This window comes from Myotis myotis, unplaced genomic scaffold (genome assembly GCF_014108235.1).
Source record: "Myotis myotis isolate mMyoMyo1 unplaced genomic scaffold, mMyoMyo1.p scaffold_m19_p_4, whole genome shotgun sequence".
In the NCBI taxonomy this organism is placed as follows: Eukaryota; Metazoa; Chordata; class Mammalia; order Chiroptera; family Vespertilionidae; genus Myotis; species Myotis myotis.
This window is the reverse complement of record NW_023416346.1, coordinates 52,338,486-52,362,864: the sequence shown is the minus strand read 5'-3', so window position 1 is coordinate 52,362,864 and position 24,379 is coordinate 52,338,486. Positions and strand designations below refer to the sequence as shown.

The 24,379-nt window shown below is 37.6% G+C and overlaps 1 protein-coding gene and 1 pseudogene across 5 annotated transcripts in view; one reads left to right on the top strand and one right to left on the bottom strand.

Moving 5' to 3' along the window:
• Positions 1–12,751, top strand: part of COL4A5 (collagen type IV alpha 5 chain) — a 328,420-nt gene extending 315,669 nt beyond the window's left edge. For 4 of the 5 annotated variants that reach the window (XM_036305697.1, XM_036305696.1, XM_036305695.1 and 1 more), the window contains 4 exons: positions 6,761–6,938; positions 9,527–9,641; positions 9,982–10,154; positions 11,502–12,751. In XM_036305697.1, the coding sequence (XP_036161590.1) occupies positions 6,761–6,938; positions 9,527–9,641; positions 9,982–10,154; positions 11,502–11,583 (548 nt within the window). In that variant the 3' untranslated portion in view covers positions 11,584–12,751. Of the gene's footprint in view, positions 1–6,760; positions 6,939–9,412; positions 9,642–9,981; positions 10,155–11,501 lie in introns of those variants that run through there. The other variant, XM_036305698.1, reaches the window with a different exon arrangement.
• Positions 12,752–23,254: 10,503 nt separating this feature from the next.
• Positions 23,255–23,609, bottom strand: LOC118654481 (annotated as a pseudogene).
• Positions 23,610–24,379: the final 770 nt, after the last annotated feature.

Below are 24,379 nucleotides of genomic sequence, written 5' to 3'. Positions count from 1 at the left end.
TAAGATACAATTCTTGGCCTAAAGCAAGGCATTTTGGAAAGGGCCACATTTACTTTTATTAGCTTAGTAGTTAAGGAAACAGATTCCCTGTGTTCTTTACAGTATAGCAGCTACTTGAGTGGGCAGTGTTTATAACTAATGAGAGATAGTTTCCCCTTCTCTGACACTGGTCTTCAACAAGTTGAAAGTTAAATTCTGAAGATACTATTGATTTTAGGTCAAAGAAAAAAATAGCCATTGCTTAATCATCCTAGTTTATAGTTCCTAAAATAAGTGCCTTGTCTGTATAAAGTATTATAAGAGTAGTTTAAAGCTATATAAAGCACCCTATCGACATATAAAATCCACTTCATTTAATGTGTCCACATGCATCTTCTCTGTACTGGGGTGGACACTTTGGTTGATGGGATGTAGCTGGACTGGATGATTCTCAAGACCTCTAACAATTCCCAAGATTTCTTTTTGCGGAATTTTAACTTTAGATTTCAAGGTCCCATTTTTTTTTTTTACCAGGGGCTGCCTATTTTAGGGATCACTATCCCCTTTGCATCTATAAAAACATTTAAGAAGATATTTTGGATACCTAGTTTCTGGAGTCTCTGTGGTAAGAGGCCTACTGGGGTCTCTTTACCTGTGCCATTCTGTGAAAACAGTTCGGTGGCAAGGGACCTCTGGGGGTCTGCTCTGATTACTCTTCTTCCAGGGCATATGGCCACACCTGCCAGCCAATTCTGGCCTACCAGAGTAAGCACATCTACTTAGTACATGGAAGATGATAGTCACAAGTCATTTTTTTTTTAATCCAATTAAAGTAGGAATTTTCCCAACAACTTTCTTCTCCCACTTGTACTTCCCTTTTTCCTTCTCCTTTTCATCTTTCATCTGTTACTTTTCCTTCCCTCTTTTGTTTTCTTTATGTAACATCTTCTTTTTATCATTTTACAATAAACAAATATTTGTTGTGAAAGTGCTCTTATATTTATATAATTCTCTATTTTCTTTTTTCCATAAAATTATTTTCCTTTTAATTCATTCTCTTTTCACTGCCAGAGTCTAACTTATACCCTAATCAATCTTGTATACTTCAAATCTTTAACCTATCAAGTCAATAGGAACCATTAGAAATGTTTGAGCATTATGAAATTCAGAAATATTAGAGAAATACAAAAATATGGGACTTGCTATCCAGTGTGTCATATAACTTGTCAAAATACATACATTTGGTCAAACAAGGGCTATCACAATATTTATTCAGACTTGGAGGCTACAAACTGGCCCTGACTTGGAAGTGCCTCATACATAGGAAAGCTCTGATAGGACCCAGTATCCCTAAGGTGATCCTGATTGCAGAGTCTCTGCTAGAGCTCACAGAATTATCAAATTAGAGTTATCTGGCTAAGCAAAGAATAGAGGAAGTTATAGCTTTGATGTTAAAGAAATAATCAGTTGGTCAAATAAATGCATAGTCTCTGTTGGATTATTGAAAGGATACTTCCAAGGCAATGATGTTACTTGTATTTTCAATTACTTTCTATTTTAAAAGCACTTTTTAAATCAAATGTGATCTTCACAAGTATGATCAAGAGAGATATAGGACAAGTTGTTTTTTTTCTTTTTATACACAAAACTAATGGCCTGGTACATAAATTCATGCACATTGAAAGGAAATTAAATAGAAGAAATATTTTAATATTGCTATTCACCATTTCTCTATAATAGAAGTGTCAGAGATGAAAGAAAATTAGTAACATGTATATGAAAATAATATTTAAATTGATTAATAAACAATAACATGATATAACAACAAAGACATGATATAAAAACAACATTGATAAAAACAATGACTGATAAATTGATTAAACTTATTCTAATATCACCCTGTATACCACATTAAGAGTAAAAACACTTTCAGAGTGCTTGACTTATTTACCTTGTGATGAAGTATTTACAACTTTAACATCACACGCTCTTTGAACTCTAGAGAAAGTAACATATAACTGATCATATCCGAAAACCAGTTCAGGTAGGAATATTCCTACTCTGTCTAGAGTTTGTCCTTGTGATTTATTAATAGTCATTGTAAATGCTGGCATCACGGGAAACTGTATTTGAATTAATTTAAATGGGAGGCCAGTGTCAGATGGGAACAAATCAATTATTGGAATCAGAACAACTTCTCCTTCCATAGATCCTGTTAATACTTCAGCTTGATTATGTTAGGTTGCAATCTTGTGATAATAAATCTAGTACCATTACAAAGACCTCATTTACTATTAAGATTTCTCAATAGCATGATCATTGCACCTACTTTCAATTTTAAGTTATGACAAGGCATTCCTGAAGGAGGAATACTATTAAGAAATTCGATGGGAAAAATTTCCTTTTTGGCATCATTCGTTGAATCGATGGAATCATCACTCAAATAGGTGCAAAAATCTCCATCGAATATATCCAAAATTTCTTCAGATTGAAACACACCCATGTGGTTGGTGCCAGCGAGAGAGCTTTATATGTATTGCACATGTGCAAGTCAAGGTTTATTTTTAAATTGCCAGTGCACATATGTACCAGCCAGTCGGTCGGTTGGATGGACAGTTGGGCACTTAGCCTTTTATATACATAGATGGCTAAGAGGTTGTGACTTACTCAAAGCTATATACTCGGAAACTGATGGAGATAAGAACTTGAGCACAATAGCTACCAATTCTGAATCCATTCATTTTTTTAATCATTCCAATTTGTCATTCACTTTCACATGACTTTAAGTCAGTCACCTCTCTCTGAGCCAGATTTTTTTTTCTGAAAAATTGGAAATTCAGACTAAATCAATGATTTCAACCTGAGGAACTTTTAAAAAGATTCTAGATCCAATCCAAACTTATTGTAAAACAATTCCCAATGATTCTGACAATCTACAAGATTTAAGAATTATTGGTGTTTTATCAGTCATCTTTAGTTTGAAATAAGCATACTCCTTTGGATAGATGAAGAATAACCAAGGCATAATTTTAAAGGAATCCATTTTCAAATCCTCCACTTCCACGTTTTTGTCTCCAAAAGTTGAACTGCCTGTGTATGTTCTTTGGATATGCACTATTCCCTCTCACTATCACCCATTTCCCATTATATGGAAAAAAAAATCACACTGTGACACATTGCCTTGAAATGTGAAAGCTTCTGGGAGACAAATTCAAAGGGACAATTCAAAATAAAAAATGTTGTTAAAGGCTCTATTACCTAAGGTTCTATTATTCACTTCTAATTAATCTCATTAAGAAATGCATTTCTACCGTGGCCAGTGTTGCTCAATTGTTTCAGTGGTTGGAGTGTCAGCCCATGCAAAGAAAGGTCCCTGGTTCAATTCCTGGTCAAGGACATACCTGGGTTGCAGGATCAATCCCCAGCCCCAGTCGGGGAACGTGCAACCAGTCAGTGTGTCTCTTTTTTTAAAATTTATTCATTGATTAAGGTACTCCATATGTGTCCTTATCTCCCCATTACCCCCTTGATCCCCCCCGCTCATGCACTCACCCCCCTGTTGTCTGTGTCCATTGGTTAGGCTTATATGCATGCATACAAGTCCCTTGGTTGATCTTTCTCCCTTACCTCCATTCTCCTCTACCTTCCCTCTGAGGTTTGATGGTCTGATCGATGCTTCTCTGTCTCTGGATCTGTTTTTGTTCCATCAATTTATGTTGTTCATTATATTCCATAAATGAGTGAGATCATGTGATATTTATCTTTCTCTGACTGGCTTATTTCACTTAGCATAATGCTCTCCAGTTCCACCCATGCAGTGTGTCTGTTTTACATTGATGTCTTTCTCTCTCTCTCTCTCTCTCTCTCTCTCTCTCTCTCCCCTCTCACTTCCATTCTCTCTAAAAATCAATGGGCGGGGGAGGATGGGGGTTTAATGGAGGGGATGAGGACACATTTGTAATACCTTAACTAATAAAGAATTTAAAAAAAATAAAAATCAGTGGGGAAAAATATCCTCAGGTGAGGATTAACAACAACAACAACAAAGAAATGAATTTCCAATAAAAGGTTACTCTATATATTTAGTAATTATCAAAATTTATACTATGTATATTTTATCTCTTGTGAATTAACAATAACTGTAATGATGAAAATTCAAAATAAAATATTTGACATGTAAAGCCTTATAGTTGCAGAAAGTTAACTGCCATTTGACCCAGCAATCCCACTTCTAGGAATGTATCCTAAGAATCCAGAAATACCAATCATAAAGAATATATGCACCCCTGTGTTCATAGCAGCATTATTTACAATAACTAAGATTTGGAAACAGCCCAAGTGCCCATCAGTAGATGAATGGATAAAAAAGCTGTGAGACATTTATACAATGGAATACTATGCAGCAGTAAAAAAAGAGGATCTCTTACCCTTTGAGACAGCATGGATGGACCTGGAGATTATTATGCTAAATGAAATAAGCCAAACTGAGAAAGACAAATATCACATGATCTCACTTATTTGTGGAATCTAATGAATAAAATAAATTGATCAACAAAAAAGGTCCAGAGGTATGGAGGCATGGAACAGACTGACATACCTCAGAGGTGGGGGCAGGGGTGAATGGGGAGAGATTAACTAAAGAATTTATAGATTTATATGCATAGCTCATGGACACAGACAATAGTGTGGTGAAGGCCTGGGTGGGATAGGGGCTAGGTGGAGGGGGACAAAAGAGTTGGAAATGGAGGACATCTGTAATGCTATAAACAATAAAAATATATATTTATAAAAATATTTTTAAGTTATGTAATTTTTTCAGAGGAATATGATAGGATGATCAATAAAAAACTTTCAAAAGTAAAAAATACATTAGTATAAAACTAAGTGAGAGATGTAATCCTCCTATCTAATAAAAGAGTAATATGCAAATTGACCATCACTTCAACACACAAGATGGCCACCCCCATGTGGTCAAAGATGGCCGCTCCCATGTGGACACAAGATGGCCACCACAAGACGGCCTGCAAGGGAGGGCACTTGGGGGGAACCAGGCCTGCAGGAGAGGGCAGTTAGGGGGGACCAGGCTGGCAGGGGAGGGCAGTTGTGGGAGATCAGGCCTGCAGGGGAGGGCAGTTGGGAGGGACAAGGCCTGCAGGGGAGGGCAGTTGGGGGGGACAAGGCCTGCAGGGGAGGGCAGTTGGGGGGGACCCAGGCCTGCTGGGGAGGGAAGTTGGGGGGGACCCAGGCCTGCTGGGGAGGGAAGTTGGGGGGAACCAGGCCAGTATGGAAGGGCAGTTGGGGGCAATCAGGCTGGCAGGGTAGCAGTTAGGTGTCGATAAGGCTGGGAGGGGAGTGGTTAGGGGGCTGTCAGGCTGGCAGGCAGGCGAGCAGTTGGGAGCCAGCAGTCCTGGATTGTGAGAGGGATGTCCAACTGCCACCTGGATCAGGTCTAAACAGGCAGTTGGACATCCCTCAAGGGGTCCCAAATTGGAGAGGGTGCAGGCTGGGCTGAGGGACACACACACACACACACACACACCAGTGCACAAATTTCATGCGCCGGGCCTCTAGTGGAAGTATAATTTCTAAATGCAACAGGAACATTAAATAAATTCCAAATTCTAAAAACCAATTTATATACTTTTTAAAATATTTGTTGTTAGATTTCAATTATTATACTGTATACTTTTAAAAGTGATATAAGGCTTTCATTTTTTAAATATAAATATTCACAAAACACTAGAAAGGATAACTGGCAATTTTGAAATGTGGTTTGCAAAGCCCCATCGTCCAGTATTACAAAGTATAGAAGGATGGGGCTGGAACCCAGAGACAATAACCAATACCTTAATTACTAGAACAGTATCAACTTAAACTTCTGATGAAAATTTTAGATATCAACTTAAAAATGTGTTAGGGTACATCATTTTTCATGATTCTTTTTGTGAGTAAATGAGAAAAGAAAGGCCTGATCACTAGTACAGATAACCTCTATTGCCCCTACCCGTCCCCCAAAAATCAAAAGCTCTATTTCTTTTCTCTTGCACTCACACCCTCCCTTTATCTTTATCTCTTATTTATTTTTTTTGTTTTATTATTCACCTGAAAACCTGTCTGTGGTTGTTGTGTATAGTGGTCAGCACTATAATTGTCCTTAGCCTTAAAGTGATTACAAAGTCACACAAGATACATTCTCTGGATGGCTTGTAAGAAGAGAGGGAAGCCTAGAGAGGAAATACTGATATGATATTATAAGGACTCAGTTTGTGCTTTTCAATTGTCCAGAATAAATCACCCAATATTATTCATAAAACAACACCAGTTTAAAAACAGTGTTAGGTAATATATAATGACCTACCACAATAAATGTCTACATAAGTTATAAGATATAACCTGATTCAAGAAATGTTAAAATGTGTGTTTCATAATTGAAGAATTAAAGTACAGGGGTGGGCAAAAGTAGGTTTGCAGTTGTTTATCTGGAAAATAATACAATAATTAATAAATAATAATAATACCAAAATAATCTACTGTTTCATGTACTAACAACTGTTAATCTACTATTGCCCACCCCTGCACATTTATTATCTAAGAATTGTGATCAATGATTCTCTCTCATCATTGATGTTTCCTTCTCTCTCCTTCCTCTCTCAAATCATTAAAATATATTAAAAAATAAATGTGGGCACGTTTTTTCTTTGAAAGTTTATTACTGTTTTAGAAGAAACTAAAGTATCATCCTGATGAAGTTCTTCATCTTTTACTCCCCAATTCTTTCTAGGGACAGCCGGCAGCTGCCTTCGTCGCTTCAGTACCATGCCTTTCATGTTCTGCAACATCAACAATGTTTGTAACTTTGCTTCAAGAAATGATTATTCTTACTGGCTCTCCACTCCAGAGCCCATGCCAATGAACATGGAGCCCCTGAAGGGCCAGAGCATCCAGCCATTCATTAGTCGGTAAGACATTGATATAGCTTTGACTTGTTCTAATCTTCAATTGGTTTAGCTAGTCAGAAATGAGTCCAAAACTAATAATCTGATCAAACTTCTCCCAGATTAGGTAGAATAGAAGTATCTTTATAATTTTTAATCCAGTATTTAGTTTGATTTGTATTTATTGGTTATGTGTTTTGACCAAGCCTCCTGATAGACATAGTGCAGTATACAAAGAGCTTACAGTCTAGTAATGAGGCAAATAACATAAATTAATCATATATATATATATATATATATATATATATATATATATATATATATGGCTTGAGCTAAGTGCTGCAATAGATTCAATAAAAGTGTTCTGAGAGCATAGATAAAGGGATGCATAATTATAACTGGAGAAATTGGAGTGACTATATGGAAAAAATGTCGTTGAAGGATGGGATAGAATTGAGACACAAGCAACTATAAGAAAGAACGACATACAAGGCAGAGAATATGGAAATGGGTAGTAGATTGATGTATTTAGAATGTAGATTGTAAAGGTTGCATAGTGAGAAGGGAAGTTGAGTGGGTAGTTAGCTTGGACCCAGATGGTAGCAGACATTCACTGTGTAAATTAATTTGGAATTTATTTGGTATACTAGAGGTCGAGTGCACGAAATTCATGCATGGGAGGGGTCCCCTCAGCCCAGCCTTCACCCTCTCCAATCTGGGACCCCTAGGGGGATGTCCGACTGCTGGTTTAAGCCCAATCCCAGAGATCGGGCATAAACTGGCAGTCGGACATCCCTCTCACAATCCTGGACTGCTGGCTCCTAATCGTTCACCTGCCTGCCTGCCTGGTCACCCCTAACTATGCCTTCCTGCCAGCCTGGTCACCCCTAACTGTCCCATCCATGCCGGGCTGGTAGCTCCTAACTGCCCCCCTGCTGGCCTGGTCACCCCTTACTGCCTCCCCACTAGCTTAATCACCCCTAACTGCCCCCCACCAGCCTGGTTGCCTCTTACTGCCCCCCCTGCTGGCCTGGTCACCCCCAGCTGCCCCCCTCTGCCAGCCTGGTCACCCCTAACTGCCATTCCCCTGCCAGCCTTGGTCACCCCCAACTGCCACCCCTGCCAGCCTGGTCACCCCTCATGACCCCCCGCCACTGGCCTGGTCACCCCACGCAGCCTGCTGTTAAATCATTTGGTCATCCCTCACTAACCCCCCTATCAGCCTGGTCGCCCCATGCAGCCTGCTTGTTCAGTCATTTTGTCATTCCTCACTAACCCCCATGCTGGCCTGGCCATAGGCAGCCATCTTGTGAGGGCATGAGGGTTAATTTGCATATTACCTCTTTATTATATAGGATAATGGGGATCCCTGAAAAGTTTTTTACCTTCATTTTAGGGAAGAATACAGAATCATTGGTATGTAACATGGATTACAGAGGTGATAGTCCTGAGGTTGAGATATCATTAGATTGAAGATAATGTAATAATCCTGGCAGGAGTGGATGGAACGTTCAGCGGGGTACATGTATCACTTTAATAGAATAAGATAGGATTTGGCAGTTGATTAGCTATGGGAAGGAGGAAGTGATACATGAAGTTTGGAGTTTTTTCAGGTTTGAACCCTAGTTTAACTTGATCTCCTAGGCATATTAGATATTGCCATTTTCATTCTGATCATAACCCAATTTACCTAGGAATCCAGCAACCATAAAGGATGAATCATTGGAAAGTCTAGTTTTTTCTCCCTTGAATATAAAGGTGAAACCTAGTCCAGCCCCTCTTAATAGCATATTTAGGATGCCCTTTTTAAATACATTTGCCCAAATCATTTTTGTTGAGTACCCTTGGTGTATATACTATGGGAATTCATTTTTTGTGATATTTGTCTGTCCCAATTGTTGGGAGTAGAAGGTTCCCTAAAGATAGTCCCTCTTTTGTAGATAAACTGTGCCCATTGGTTCAATATTTCAAAAGTCCACTCATGTTCTTTATTATGGACTTGGTAGACTAAGTTGTATTTACTTTGTTGCTATTTTACTTGATTTTATAGATTTAAGCCACATCTACAAGTGCCTGGGTAACTGCCCAGCATTCTGGATATGTAGTACTCCAGGTAGACCAAATGGTTAACAAATATCTTTGAACCAAAAATAATGGGTGGGAGTTGCGAAAGCGTCTGTTTCTTGTCTTTTTCTAGTTTACCAGACATTGTTCTTACCACAGTTTCAGCATTACTAAATGTCTACCTTTCATTTGAGCACTCTAACAGCAAGTAGTATGTGCAATACACTAAACCAACCTCTTATTGCAATTATGGCATTGACTATAACAAGTATGAATTTAGGGCAGAATGGAAAATGAAAATGCTACAGTAGTGATTCTTTAGTTTCTTGAAAAAAAACTTGCAGTTTTTGTTTATAACTTTGTTATATATATATTAGGAGACAAGGCTTATGCAAAAGCAATTCTCAAAGTGCATTTTCTCTTCCTTTTATGAGCATTGAAGACAACTTAATCGGCTTCTATACCAGGATGGCAGCCAAAGAAGAGGGAATGCTATTTCCCACATATTGACTCTGTAGATTGTATTCCCTCTTACCTTCCCTTACTAGATGTGCAGTGTGTGAAGCTCCAGCTGTGGTGATTGCTGTTCATAGTCAGACCATCCAGATTCCTCGTTGTCCTCAGGGATGGGATTCTCTTTGGATTGGTTATTCCTTCATGATGGTATGAAACATGCTTTCTTGTCTTTGTTATCATAGCTAACTGTCCATCATATCAACATTTCTTCCCAATATGAATATTCCTGTCATTTGCATAATAAGAAGCTTGATCTCAAATAGCTGCTGTCCAAGCACTTTGTTCCCCCTCACACATTTTATAGAACATATTTTTATAATCTGCCTGTTGCTTTTGTTGAGTATTCTTGGTGTAGATACTATTCTCTTACCTGTGTCCCTAGCTCCTTCACTAGATTTGATTTTTTGGCGAGTTTAGCACATATCTTTGAGTATCCACTAAGGTATGCACATGAGTGCATTAGCACATTTTTCCTTTTCTTTTCTAGCATACAAGTGCTGGGGCAGAGGGCTCAGGTCAAGCCCTGGCCTCCCCTGGTTCATGCTTAGAAGAGTTTCGTTCAGCTCCTTTCATTGAATGCCATGGGCGGGGTACCTGCAACTACTATGCCAATTCCTACAGCTTTTGGCTGGCAACTGTAGATGTGTCAGACATGTTCAGGTAAGGTGCTTATAATTTTAGTTTAATTTAGGTCCTTAGCTTCCTTCAGAGATGCTAGAGAAAAGAGAGACAATTTATGAATGGTTTATACCTAACAAATGTTAAAAAATTTAGTGGAATGTGTCCATTCTTGCTTGTTCTCCTCATATACCTGACTCATATGAGATAAACAAAGTTAGCTAATAGTAGGTATGTGTGCTTTGAGATGGCTTAGTAGTAATTCTTCAGTAGCAAAACAAGCAAAGCCAGGAAAGGTCATGTGACCTGCTCAATAACAAGTGAGCAGCTATTTAACTAGATGGAGGCCATCCCAGGAATTAAAGCTATAATCTGTGTTCCCTCTGCCAGTCCAATTAACTCTTTTCCAAGGATGTTTTCAAGCCTCTCATTCAAGTGTTTTCATTGGGGAGAACACTTATAACGCATGTACCTCAGGATACTTCAATCTATTGGATTTTATTTAGTTTAAATGTATTTTATATGTTGCTTCTTTTGAGTGTTTTCTTATGTGTTATCTTTATGCATTTCTTATGTATTATATATTATCATTTATTCATCATCAGTTGCCCAGATCCTCCTGATTATAGGACTATTAGAAAAATGTATAAGAGGGAGATACAAATAGACAAAGATAATAGTGGTGCAGAGAAAAGTCACAAAAATACCTACCAGTAATCATTCTTAGGTCATACTAGTCACTGCACTTGATCATATTGCTCAAAAGTTAACCATTAGTCATCAGGAGAGCTTCTTTAATACAGAAATAATGTTTGCAGATGTGAGGGTGATCTGGCTGTGACATCTGTCACTCCATTGATCGCCAGGATTGATTCGGCTGATCTGGCTGGCTAGGCGGGTGTCACCCTCCTCTCACCCATCCATGTGTGTCTCTCAAGAAGCTGCAGCTGTGTGCTCCATCAGAAGAGGATGGCCTTCCCCCACAGAGGAGAGGACTGGTCTTTGGTCAAGGCTATACGAGTAGCTGCACTCCCCTGCTAGAACCTCCAAACAAGCTCTCAAAAATAATGTTTGTGCCCTGACCGGTTTGGCTCAGTGGATAGAGCGTTGGCCTGCGGACTCAAGGGTCCCAGGTTCGATTCCGGTCAAGGGCATGTGCCTTGGTTGCGGGCACATCCCCAGGGGGAGGTGTGCAGGAGGCGGCTGATCGGTGTTTCTCTCTCATCGATGTTTCTGACTCTCTATCTCTCTCCCTTCCTCTCTATAAAAAATCAATAAAATATATTAAACAATTTTTAAAAAAATAATGTTTGTATGTGAATTTGAACCAATAATATAATATAAATACCAGAAAAGGCTAACCCGATTGTCTTGTTTCTTATTTCCCAGCAAACCTCAGTCAGAAACGCTGAAGACAGGAGACTTGAGGACACGTATTAGCCGATGTCAAGTGTGCATGAAAAGGACATAATATTTTGAAAAATTCCGTGTGTGCTTTAAAATGTGATATATATATATATGAAATCCCAGGATGCAATGTCTCACTCTCCCCAATTTTACCACTGCTGCCCAACAATGGTGCTACTATATATGACCAAGAAAGCATGCTGACTAGTAACCATGAAGATTCAGATGTACCTCAGCAATGTGCTAGAACAAAGTCGCTATTATTTTTCTACATAAGAAATAAGGATATGAATTCACTTTTTGGGTCCAGAATGACTTTCTGTAAGGATTATAAAATGAAGATTATATATATTTTGACCAGTAACAAAAATGGTGCATTAAAAATTCAATTAAGGGAAGAATCTCACTGAGTAAAATAAAAGACTGCAGTTTGGGGGAAGAATTATTTTTCATGGTGCTACTAATCCTACTCTTTCCATGGTTTTTAATATAAAAGTGTTAAGTTTATTTTGCTCTGTAAGTAAAGAATGTGTATAGTGTGTAAACACCCTTTTAGCTCACAATGTTGAGTCATTTAGATGTGACCTGACATGAGTCAATCTTTACAAAAAATATAGGAAACACTAGAGTACAGAGAGCAGGATTTTATATTCATGTTTATCAAAGTAAGAAAATTTATATTGCATGAAGTTACTACTGAGAGTAAATTTATTTTGAATTTTATCCCCTAAGTTCTTATTTGACTTTTTAAAATATAGGTTATTTTAGTCATTTTAATCATAATTTTAAAATTTTTTGTTACATACCAAATTATAATATCTAATGGAGCAATTTCTTTTTGCTATATTCTCCAACACACTCAACACCAGTTGTCTCCCATTTTAATGTTTCTTACATTTTGTTTTGTTCACCCTTCACTAGGCAAAGTTCTCCTAAATAATTTTGAGAAACAAAAATATACAAAAAATGATCATTCTTTTCTGTGTACTTCTTATGCAAGAATTATTAGTTTATGGTCTACACTTGTACAAAAACTGGGAAGACAATATTTGGTTAGTCTTCTCTTTTCAGTTATAAAGCCAATTCATGTTTCTTACTCTTTTTTATTCTAAACATTTATTATAGTCATAGAATAACTAATTTCCCTAGCTGTCACCTTCTCAATGTTTTTTTAACTCACCAATTTCATTAAAGATACCATATGTTGGAAGGATGGTTTGTTGTGTATGTCTTCAGTCTGTGTGTAAAAGTCTGCACATTTACAGCTAGACTACATGTCTGCACATCAATAAGTAGTCCTTTCTAGGAGTTGTATTTCATTTACATTACTATACATAAGCACAAGGAGAAGGAACTTGAGTTTACTAACTATAACCTCCATTAGCCATATTGTACATGCAGTAACTTTCCTTATTTGGCTCCTGTCAGAAAAAAATTTAGTCTGTGAATCAGATGAACAAATATCAAGCTAGCTGGGCCAAGGAGTATGTGGTTACTTATCAGTTTAGAGAGGCTGGAAAGGTTAAAGACTAGGTAAAAAACATTTAAGCTAAAACAGAACTCTGCTTAGCTTATAGTAATCACTATAGTAAGAAGCCAGGCTTTGAGATAACTTGGTTTAAATATAACCTTTAATAGATTATGTACTTTCAGATATGGGAATGGTTCTCCACTTTAAGGCCAGCAGCAGCACAGAAAACTCCCCTATGGAGTGGAAAGAGATAACAGCCTAAAGTCATTTTCACAAATACATCATTCTCCTGCTCTGAGAAACCAATATGGGTGCTAAGGTTTTTCTCATTGCAGTTCTATCAGTTTTTGCTTCATCAATTTTGAATATCTGTTATTAGGTGCATAAACATTTTAAGACTCTTGATAAAATGATCTCATTATAATAATAGTAACATGGTAGAGAAAATATTAATAGTCTTTGCTCTGAAATCTATGTAGATAGCAATATAGCCATCCAGCTTTCTTTGTGTTAGGTATATTTTTTTCTCATCATTTTGCTTTTAATCTATTTCTGCCTTTATATTTAAAGTGTATTTCTTGTAGTCAGCATATAGTTGGATCTCACTTTCTTATTCAATCTAACAATTTTTGCCTTTTAGTAGACTATATTTAATGTGGTTATTGATGTGATTTGGTTTAAATCTATCATCTTGCTGTTTGTTTTCTATTTGTGCCATTGGTAATTTGTTCACTTTTTAATGACTTATTTTGGATTGAGTATTTTTCTGATTTTATTTTATCTTCTTTGTGGCACATTAACTATAACATTTTGTTTCATTAATGACTGCTTTCAGGTTTAGGTATACATATTTAACTCATCACTATTTACATTCAAAGTTATATAATATCACTTCATGTATGCTTAAAATGTTACAACAGTATACTTTCAATTCTCCCCTCCTGATCATTGTGCTATTATTTTCATACTAGGGCCCAGTGCACGAATTTGTGCACCTTGAAAGGAACTGTGGGCTGCGAGGCTACAGTGGGCACAGGGGAGGGTCTTGGCCCATCCTCTGCAGCCCCCAGCCCCTCCCATGTCTGCCAGCAGCCCTGCTTCCACTGCCACTCAGTGGGTGTTAGAAGCTGCTGCCCTGATCACCCCTCAGGAACAGGGGGAGGTGGAGAAGCCCTCAGGGGTGATCGGGGCCAGTAGCTGCCACTCGCACCCACTGCTGGCGGCGAGCCATCTGGGCCAGTGCCAGGCACTGACAGTGGGTGCAAGCAGTGGCTGCAGTACCAGCAGCAGGTGCAAGCACCGGGCAGGACCGCAGCGTGCTGGAGCAAAGAATTTTCAGTAACCGCCAGAGGCTTGCCCTGATGACAGTGACTGGCACCCCGCCTTGGTCTGGCACCTCTGCTCACCTGCTCCACCAACCCGCAGTGGCCAATGCCCGCCATGTCCCACGTGCACCCCCTGGTGGTCAGTGACCTGTTGTTTGGTTGTTCTGCTGTTCAGTCTATTTGCATATTAGGGTGATGATTGATAGATAGATAGATAGATAGATAGATAGATAGATAGATAGATAGATGATAGCTAGATGATAGATAGATAGATGATAGATAGATAGATAGATAGATAGATAGATAGATAGATACTGTAACTTTAATGTTGTAAACATCATTCTACATCCTTATTATTTTTGTTTAAACAGTGCATTCACTTTTTATTCTTTATATCTTATATATCATAAATTCACCCTCTCAATCTTTATAATTCTATGATTTTTAGTATATTCACTAAGTTACACAAGCATCATCACTATTAAATTCCAGAACATTTTCATCACCTCAGAAAGAAAACTTCATATCCATTAGCAATGATTCACTATCCTCCTATTTATCCCTTCCCCCAGCCTTTGACAACTAATTTTTTCTCTAAAGAATAGCATACCTGGACATTTTGTACAAATAGTTCATACAATATATGACCTTTTGTGCCTCTTTTTTTTCACTTAATGTAATATTTTCAAGGCTTATTCACATTGTAGCATTGTCAATACTTCATGCCTTTATTTTTTTCATTGAGATGAAATTCAAATAATGTTAAACTATTTTAAAGTGAACAAATCAAGTGGCATTTAGTACATTCACAATGTGTGCAACCACCACCTCTGTTTAGTTCTAAAACATTTTCATCATCCCAAAAGAAAACCTCTTACCCATTACGCATTTACTCCCCACTCCCTGAAGTCCTTGGCTGCCACTAATCTGCTTTCTGTTTCTATGGATTTGCCTATTCTGGATGTTTTGTAAAAATGGAATAATTCAATATATGACCATTTTTGTCTGGTTTATTCCATTTAGCATAATGTTTTCAAGGTTGATCCATATTATGTGTAAGTACTTCAGTATTTGTTAAGTTTAATAATAATCTATTATAGATATACCAAATTTTGTTTATTCTTTCATCCATTGACATTTGGGGTTGTTTCCACCTTTTGATGGTTGTGTATCATGCTGTAATGAATATTTATGTACAAGTATTTTTTAATATTTTTTTCAGTTTTGGGGGTATATACCTAGGAGTAGATTTGCTTGATCATATAATTCTATGTTCAACTTCTTCAGAAAACTGCCAAAGAGTTTTCCACAGCACTGCATAAGTGTTTCATTTTTTCTACATGCTTACCAAAACTTATTTTTCCACTTTTTAAATTATAACCATCTCAGTGGGTATGAAGTGGTATCTTACTGTGGTTTTGATTTGCATTTTCCTAAGAACTAATGATGCTGAACATCTTTTTGTGTGCTTGTTAGTCTTTTGCATATATTCTTTAGAGAAATGTCTAAGTGCTTTTCCCATTTTTTAATTGGGTTATTTTTCTTTTTTCTTGAGCTGTAAGAATACTTTATATATTCTGAATACTAGTCTCTTATCAGATATATGATTTCCAAATATTATCTCCCATTCTGAAGGTTGTTTTGTTACTTTTTGTTGTTGTTATTCCTGACCTGGGGATATTTTTTTCCATTGGTTTTGAGAAAGAGTGGGAGGGAGGGGGAGAGACAGACAGAGAGAAACATGGATGTGAGAGAGACACATCTATTGGTTGCCTCCTGCATGCACCCAACCGGCGCTGGGGATCAAGCTTGCCCTTGACCAGGAATCAAACCCATGACCCTTCAGTCCATACGCTGATACTCTAATCACTGAGCAAACCAGCTAGGGCACCTTGTTACTTTCTTGAAGGTGTCCTTTGAAGTACAAAATATTTTAATATTAATGAAATCCTGTTTGTTTTTCATTTTGTTGCTTTTCCTGTTACTGTCATATCAAGGAAACCATTGCCTAATCCAAGGTCATGAAGATTTGCCCTTATGTTTTCTGCTCCTAAGAGTTTTATAGTTTTAGCTCTTACATTTATTTTTTTTATAATTAAATCTTTATTGTTCAGATTATTACATTTGTTCCTCTTTTTTCCCCCCATAACTCCCCTCCTTCCAGTTCCCACCCATCCTCCGCCCTCACTCCCCACCCACTGTCCTCATCCATAGGTGCACGATTTTTGTCCAGTCTCTTCCCGCATCTCCCACACCCCTTTCCCCCCCAAGAATAGTCAGTCCATTCCCTTTCTATGTCCCTGATTCTATTATAATCAACAGTTCATTCTGTTCATCAGATTATTCATTCACTTGATTCTTAGATTCACTTGTTGATAGATGCATATTTGTTGTTCATAATTTGTATCTTTACCTTTTTCTTCTTCTTCTTCCTCTTCTTAAAGGATACCTTTCAGCATTTCATATAATACTGTTTTGGTGGTGATGAACTCCTTTAGCTTTTCCTTATCTGTGAAGCTCTTTATCTGACCTTCAATTCTGAATGATAGCTTTGCTGGATAAAGTAATCTTGGTTGTAGGTTCTTGGCATTCATCACTTTGAATATTTCTTGCCACTCCCTTCTGGCCTGCAAAGTTTCTGTTGAGAAATCCGCTGACAGTCATATGGGTATTCCCTTGTAGGTAACTGAGTTTCTTTCTCTTGCTGCTTTTAAGATTCTCTCTTTGTCTTTTGCTCTTGGCATTTTAATTATGATGTGTCTTGGTGTGGTCCTCTTTGGATTCCTTTTTTTGGGGTTCTCTGCGCTTCCTGGACTTGTAAGTCTATTTCTTTGACCAGGTAGGGGAAGTTTTCTGTCATTATTTCTTCAAATAGGTTTTCAATATCTTGCTCTCTCTCATCTTCTGGCACCCCTATAATTCGGATGTTGGTACCCTTGAAGCTGTCCCAGAGGCTCCTTACACTATTTTCGTATTTTTGGATTCTTTTTTCATTTTGCTTTACCGGTTGGGTGTTTTTTGCTTCTTCACATTTCAAATCTTTGCCTTGATTCTTGCGCTCCTCTGGTCTGCTGTTGGGAGTCTGTATAATATTCTTTATTTCAGTCAGTGTATGCTTAGTTTCTAGTTGGTTCTTTATCATAACATCGAGGGTCTCATTAGATTTCTTGTAGATCTCATTATGTTAATCAGCGGCTTCTAGACAGTTCTTGAGAGCCCTTAAAAGTGTGGTTCTGAACTCTATATCCTCAATGGACAATTTTGTCCTGTTTCTTTGTCTCTGCATTTTTTATGCTTTCTTGGTGCACCCCCTAGTGGTCTTTGTGCGCAGTCTTGTTGTAGTTAAGCCTTGATTGTTGTAGTTGATACTGGGAGGATTTGACCTGCAGGCCAACTGGCTGTGAGAATCAGCTGTGTCTCTTTTACATTTAAATATTTGATTCATTTTGAATTAATTTTATACATGATGTGAGGTAAGGGTCCACCTTCATTCTTTTGCATTCAGTTATCCAGTTGTTCCATCACCATTTCTTGAAAAGACTATTCTTTCCCCCATTAAATTGTTTTGGCACCCTTTGAAAAATTAATTGACCATAAGTGTATGGGTTTATTTCTGTACTCTTAATTTCATTCCATTGATCTATATGTTTATCCTTATGGCAGTACCATACAGTCTTGATTACTGTAACTTTTTAGTAAGTTTTGAAATTGTGAATTTTCCAACTTTGTTCTTTTTTAGAATGGTTTTGGCTCTTCAGGCTCCCTTGTGATTCTATATGAATTTTAGGATTAGCTTGTCACCTTAAAAAAAAGCCAGCTGGCATTTTGATAGATTGCTTTGAATCTGTTTATCACTTTGGGGTATATTGTATTTTAACAATAGTATATCTTCCATTGTACAAACACAGGATGTCTTTATATAGGTCTTTAATTTCTTTCAATTCTGTTTTGTATTTTCTGGTATACGTGTCTTAACTACTTTTTAAATGTATTTCTAGCCGAAACCGGGTTGGCTCAGTGGATAGAGCGTCGGCCTGAGGACTGAAAGGTCCCAGGTTCGATTCCGGTCAAGGGCATGTACCTGGGTTGCGGGCATATCCCCAGTAGGAGATGTGCAGGAGGCAGCTGATCGATGTTTCTCTCTCATCGATGTTTCTAACTCTCTATCTCTCTCCCTTCCTCTCTGTAAAAAAATCAATAAAATATATTAAAAAAATATATTTCTAAATATTTTATTCTATTATATGCTACTGTAAATGGAATTGTTGCCTTAATTCTGTTTTTAAACTGTTCATTGCTAGTGTATAGAAATATAATTATTGTTTTTATAGATCTTGTATCCTGCCACTATGCTGAATGCATGTGTTAGCTCTATTATGTCTTTAGTGAGTTTTTTTTAGCATTTTCTATATATAAGGTCACATCATCTGCAAATAGAAATGATTTTATTGCTTCCTCTCTAATGTTTTGCATTTTATTTATTTGCTTTGCTTAATTAATAAGACTAGAAACTACAGTACAATATTAAATAGAAATAATGAGAGTGGACATCTTTTTGTTCTTAATCCAAGGGGGAAAACTTTCTGTCTTTCACCATTAAGTATGATGTTAGCTGTCATTTTTCATAGATGCCATTTATCACATTGAGGAAGTTCCCTTCTATTCCTAGCTGTAAAGTGTTTTTATCATGAAGGGTTCTTGGATATTGTAAACTGATTTTTATGTATCAATTGAGGTAAGCATGCATTTTTTTTCTTTATTCTATTAATTAGGTGTATTACATTGATAGATTTTAATATGTTTTTTTAATTAAATCCTTATTGTTCAGATTATTACATTTGTTCCTCTTTTTTCCCCCCATAACTCCCCTCCTCCCAGTTCCCACCTCACCCCCTGCCCTCACTCCCCACCCACTGTCCTCATCCATTGGTGCACGATTTTTGTCCAGTCTCTTCCCGCATCTCCCACACCCCTTTCCCCCCTAAGAATAGTCAGTCCATTCCCTTTCTATGTCCCTGATTCTATTATGATCACCAGATTATTTATTCACTTGATTCTTAGATTCACTTGTTGATAGATGCATGTTTGTTGTTCATAATTTGTATCTTTACCTTTTTCTTCTTCTTCCTCTTCTTAAAGGATACCTTTCAGCATTTCATATAATACTGTTTTGGTGGTGATGAACTCCTTTAGCTTTTCCTTATCTGTGAAGCTCTTTATCTGACCTTCAGTTCTGAATGATAGCTTTGCTGGATAAAGTAATCTTGGTTGTAGGTTCTTGGTATTCATCACTTTGAATATTTCTTGCCATTCCCTTCTGGCCTGCAAAGTTTCTGTTGAGAAATCAGCTGACAGTCATATGGGTATTCCCTTGTAGGTAACTGAGTTTCTTTCTCTTGCTGCTTTTAAGATTCTCTCTTTGTCTTTTGCTCTTGGCATTTTAATTATGATGTGTCTTGGTGTGGTCCTCTTTGGATTCCTTTTGTTTGGGGTTCTCTGCGCTTCCTGGACCTGTAAGTCTATTTCTTTTACCAGGTGGGGGAAGTTTTCTGTCATTATTTCTTCAAATAGGTTTTCAATATCTTGCTCTCTCTCATCTTCTGGAACCCCTATAATTCGGATGTTGGTATGCTTGAAGCTGTCCCAGAGGCTCCTTACACTATCTTTGTATTTTCGGATTCTTTTTTCATTTTGCTTTTCTGGTTAGGTGTTTTTTGCTTCTTCGCATTTCAAATCTTTGCCTTGATTCTTGCGCTCCTCTGGTCTGCTGTTGGGAGTCTGTATAATATTCATTATTTCAGTCCGTGTATGCTTAATTTCTAGTTGGTTCTTTATCATAACATCGAGGGTCTCATTAGATTTCTTGAGGATCTCACTACATTTATGGACGGCTTCTAGACAGTTCTTGAGAGCCCTTAAAAGTGTGATTCTGAACTCAATATCCTCCATTGACAGTTTTGTCCTGTTTCTTTGTCTGTGCATTTTTTATGCTTTCTTGGTGCACCCCCTAGTGGTCTTTGTGTGCAGTCTTGTTGTAGTTAAGCCTTGATTGTTGTCGGCAATACCAGGGGTGATTTGACCTTCAGGCTAACTGGCTATGAGAGTCTGCTGTGTCTGCAGTGGGAGAGCTTCTGTGCTGGATCTCTTGGGTGGTGCTGATCTAGCCTTTAACTGAGGCTATCCGGCAAATGGCTCTGTGCAGGGCTTGGGCGGGGCGGGTCCCCTGGGATCTACAGGGCGGGCCGGAGCGAGCAGTATGGCTGCTCTCAGTTCCGTCTCTAGGGGCTCTGCCTCACAGAGTCCCAGCAACCGCTGCAAACCTTGGAGAGAAAGCTGCCTTCGAGTTCCGACCGAAGCCAGACAGTCCTGCTTCTCCCGTTTGAGTCTGGGTCCCTAGAGACTCGCCCGGATCTGGATCTCAGAGTCTGAAACTCCCTCCCAATTGAAAACAACAACCACGCCCTCCGCCTCCAACCCGCTCCACGTGCACTCCGCACCTTAGTATTTCACTTCAGCACTGTGCCTCCTCTGAGTCTGGGTATGATATTCTCTTTCCTCCTAGTTGTAGAATTTCCACTCAGCCAGCCTTCCTGTGGTTCTGGATGATGTCCATTCCGTCTTTTAGTTGTTTTTTGAAGTGGTTGTTCGAGGCAGCAATCTCTGGCGTTAACCTATGCCGCCATCTTGGTTTCTCCTCTAGATTTTAATATGTTGACTAAACCTTGCATTCTGGCATAAATCCCACTTAATCATGGTGTATAATCCTTTTAATGTGCTCTTAAATTTATTTTCCTAGTATTTGTTGAGAATTTTTTCTGCATCAATATTTATATGAGATGTAGATCTGGAGTTTTCTTATAATGTATTTGTCTGGCTTTTATATCAGCATATTTTATATCAGCATATTACTGGCATCATAGAATGACTTGGAAGGCATTTGTGTCTCTTTAATTTTTGGAAGAGTTTGAGCATGATTGGTATTAATTCTTCTTTAAAGGTTTGGTCAGATATGCCAGTGAAACCAGATCTTGTCCTCTGCTTTTTATATGTCGCTTAATTAGATTTGCTAGGCTTCTTATGTGGTTTTTTTTTTTCATTTGTTTGTTTGTTTTTTGTTTTTGTTTTTTAATTTTTGAGAGTTTATTTGAGCCAAACTGTCAACATATAGCAGAACCTAAATGAATTGAGATAATGCTCCGGAGAATGGCGGGTTCCATCTGTATTTATACATTGAAATCAAAGGAAAGGGACATAGGTGGGTTACATGAAATCCATTGGTGATAGATTAAAAAGGTGGGATAAAGAAAAGCGGGGAAACCTCTGGGATAGGGTAAAAAGTAAAATGATGGACATATGCTACTTTTACATAGATGAATACAGGACAGTTTTACATAATTAACAATTGATAATTAACTTGATAACAATAACAATGAGAGAATGTCCTGGTGTCATTTGTTGTGCCTGGAGGGGTCGGGAAGATATCTCACAGATATGTTATCTTAGAGGCAAAAAATCAAATGGGCTCAGTAAAGATCTAAGTTGATCTTTGTCAGGGAAAATACTAGCCTAGGACATGACTACCCAGTATAACCTGTTTGTAGTTAAATATTTAATTTTCAGACCATCTTTTGTGGTTACTTTAGGTCTCTGAGGTTGCAAGGCTGCCATGCAGGCCTCCCCTGAGCTTGTCAGGTTAGCATGTGGCCCCTTTCGTCCACACATCCCCCTTTTGTTCATAAATCAATCCAAAGGATGCATTGATGACCAACATTTGGTTGGATAATGGAGTACCATGGTGCTAGGAAGGCTCATGTTTTGGATGTCTCAGTGTCAGCATGTCTTTCTGAACAGGTGGACCACTGGGGATGGGGCAAGACCATAACCTTATGTAAAGGGTTTTTCCATTGGCTGGGATGCATGTTCCCCTCAGACTTTTCCTTGTCTAGTATTAGAGATTTTCTCTTCCTAATCTATGTTATTGGTTTAGTATTGTTACTTTTGTTTATGATATGTAAATGTTATATTAGATGCTGAAAAGCAAAACTTAAGACAAACAGCAAAAAAACATGGATCGTGGTGACTCAAAAATTAGAAATGATCCAGAATACTTTTAACAAGGACATATAGGATCTGACTGCCTCCCATTTACCTGCCCATTTTGAATAATAATAATTCGACCTTAAATGCCATCTAAGGCTTCTTATGGTTTTTAAGATCTATGTGATTTTGGCCTTGAATGAGTTAAGGAGTTTTGACTCCTCTTCCAATTTTTGTGGAATGTTTTATGACTGTTTAGAGTTATTTAAAAAAAAAAAAAAAAGAAACACCATTTGATAGAATTCACTAGTTAAGTTATTTGGTCCAAGGCTTTTATTTGTGAGATTTTTTAAAAAATTAATTTTTCCATCCATTTATTTTGTTCTATCTATTCATTTTTTTCTATTTCTTCTTATAAGTTTTGCTGGCTTGTGTCCCATAAATCTGTCTATTCCTTGTAGTGTGTCTAATTTACCTGCATACAATTATTCATAGTATTCTTATATAGTCAATTTTATTTCTGAAATTTCAGTAGTAATGTTCCCTCTTATATTCCTGATCTTAATAATTTGCATCTTCTCTCTGGTCATGGTCTGTCTAGCTAAAAATTTGTCAATTTTGTTATTAATTTTGAAGAACCAACTCTTGATTTTATTAGTTTTCCATTTTATTGATTTCCACTCTAATCTTTGTTATTTCCTTCATTCTGATTGCTTTGGATTTAATTTGTTCTTCTTTGTGTAGTTTTCTTTAAAATATTAGGTTAGGTGGTTGATTTCGAGGTCTTTCATTTTTTTTTTAATCTACACATTTACAACTACAAATTTCCCTCTAAACACTGCTTTAGCCATATCCTATAAGGTTTTTTTTAAACTGACAGTCAATTTATTAAAAAGGTTGATTTAAGCATCTGCAATGGTGACTTCAACTTTGACTTCTGGCTCAATACTGATGAAAGTAATCTGCTTAACAGTCTCAGGACTGTGCAAATCAATGAAAGGCTTGTGGCTCCTCATCTGAAGCCTAGCCTTAAGTCTTAGAACCCTCCCCACATCAAGCTTTTCTTGTAGTGATTCTCAGAGTCTTCACAAGCATCTGAACTGGTCCTTTCATTTTGAGATTCTTTTTCTTTGCCCCACTGATCAAGTCAGCACACACCTACAAAGATTTTACTTCGTGGCTGGTTAGAGTAATTCTAATTCGGTGAATCATCACTTCTGGTTCCACCAATGTCTTTCAGGTATCTTTAAAAGCCATGGCTGCAGGGCAGCTCTCTGACCAACTTGTTCTGTGGTAAGAGTGAACAGTGGTGAAGGCAAGCAGCAGTGACTCAGTAGGAGGAGTGGGCAGGATGGAGCTCTGCTGCAGCTGCAACCGTGTCTTCCTCAAAGAGCCAATAAGTTGAATATGTTGTGGTTTTGCTTCCATTAATTTTTAAGTATTTTCTCTCTCTCTCTCTTTTTTTACTGGGATGCAAGAAGTATTTTATAATTTACCTTATTTCTTCATGTACTCATTGGTTATTTAGGGTTGTGTTATTTAATTCACATTGCTATTTGTGAATATATTATTTGAGAATATTTCAACATTCCTGCCACTGATTTCATTCTGATGTGGTCAGAGAACAGACTTAGTATGATTTTAGTGTTTTAAAATTTATCAAGAATTTTTTTTCCTTATCACCATTTATCCCCTTGATGCCCTCTTCCACCTCCACTCACCTTCCTCCCCACAACCACCCCTGCAATCACCACACTGTTGTCCATCTCTGTGAGTTCTCTTTCTCTCTCTTTTCTTTTTTGCTCCCTCTCTCCACCTTTTAACCTTGGTCCATGTGCTCTTTAGAACAATGTGTATTTTGTGTTGGGCAGGGCATTCTATAGAAGTCTATTGGGTCTAGTTGATTTATAGTGTTGTTCAAGTCTTCAGTTTTCTTCCTTTTTATTTATTGATTTGAGGAGAGAGGGAGAGAGAGAAAAAGGAAGAGAAAGAAATTTGTTTTTCTACTTATTTATGCATTCATTGGT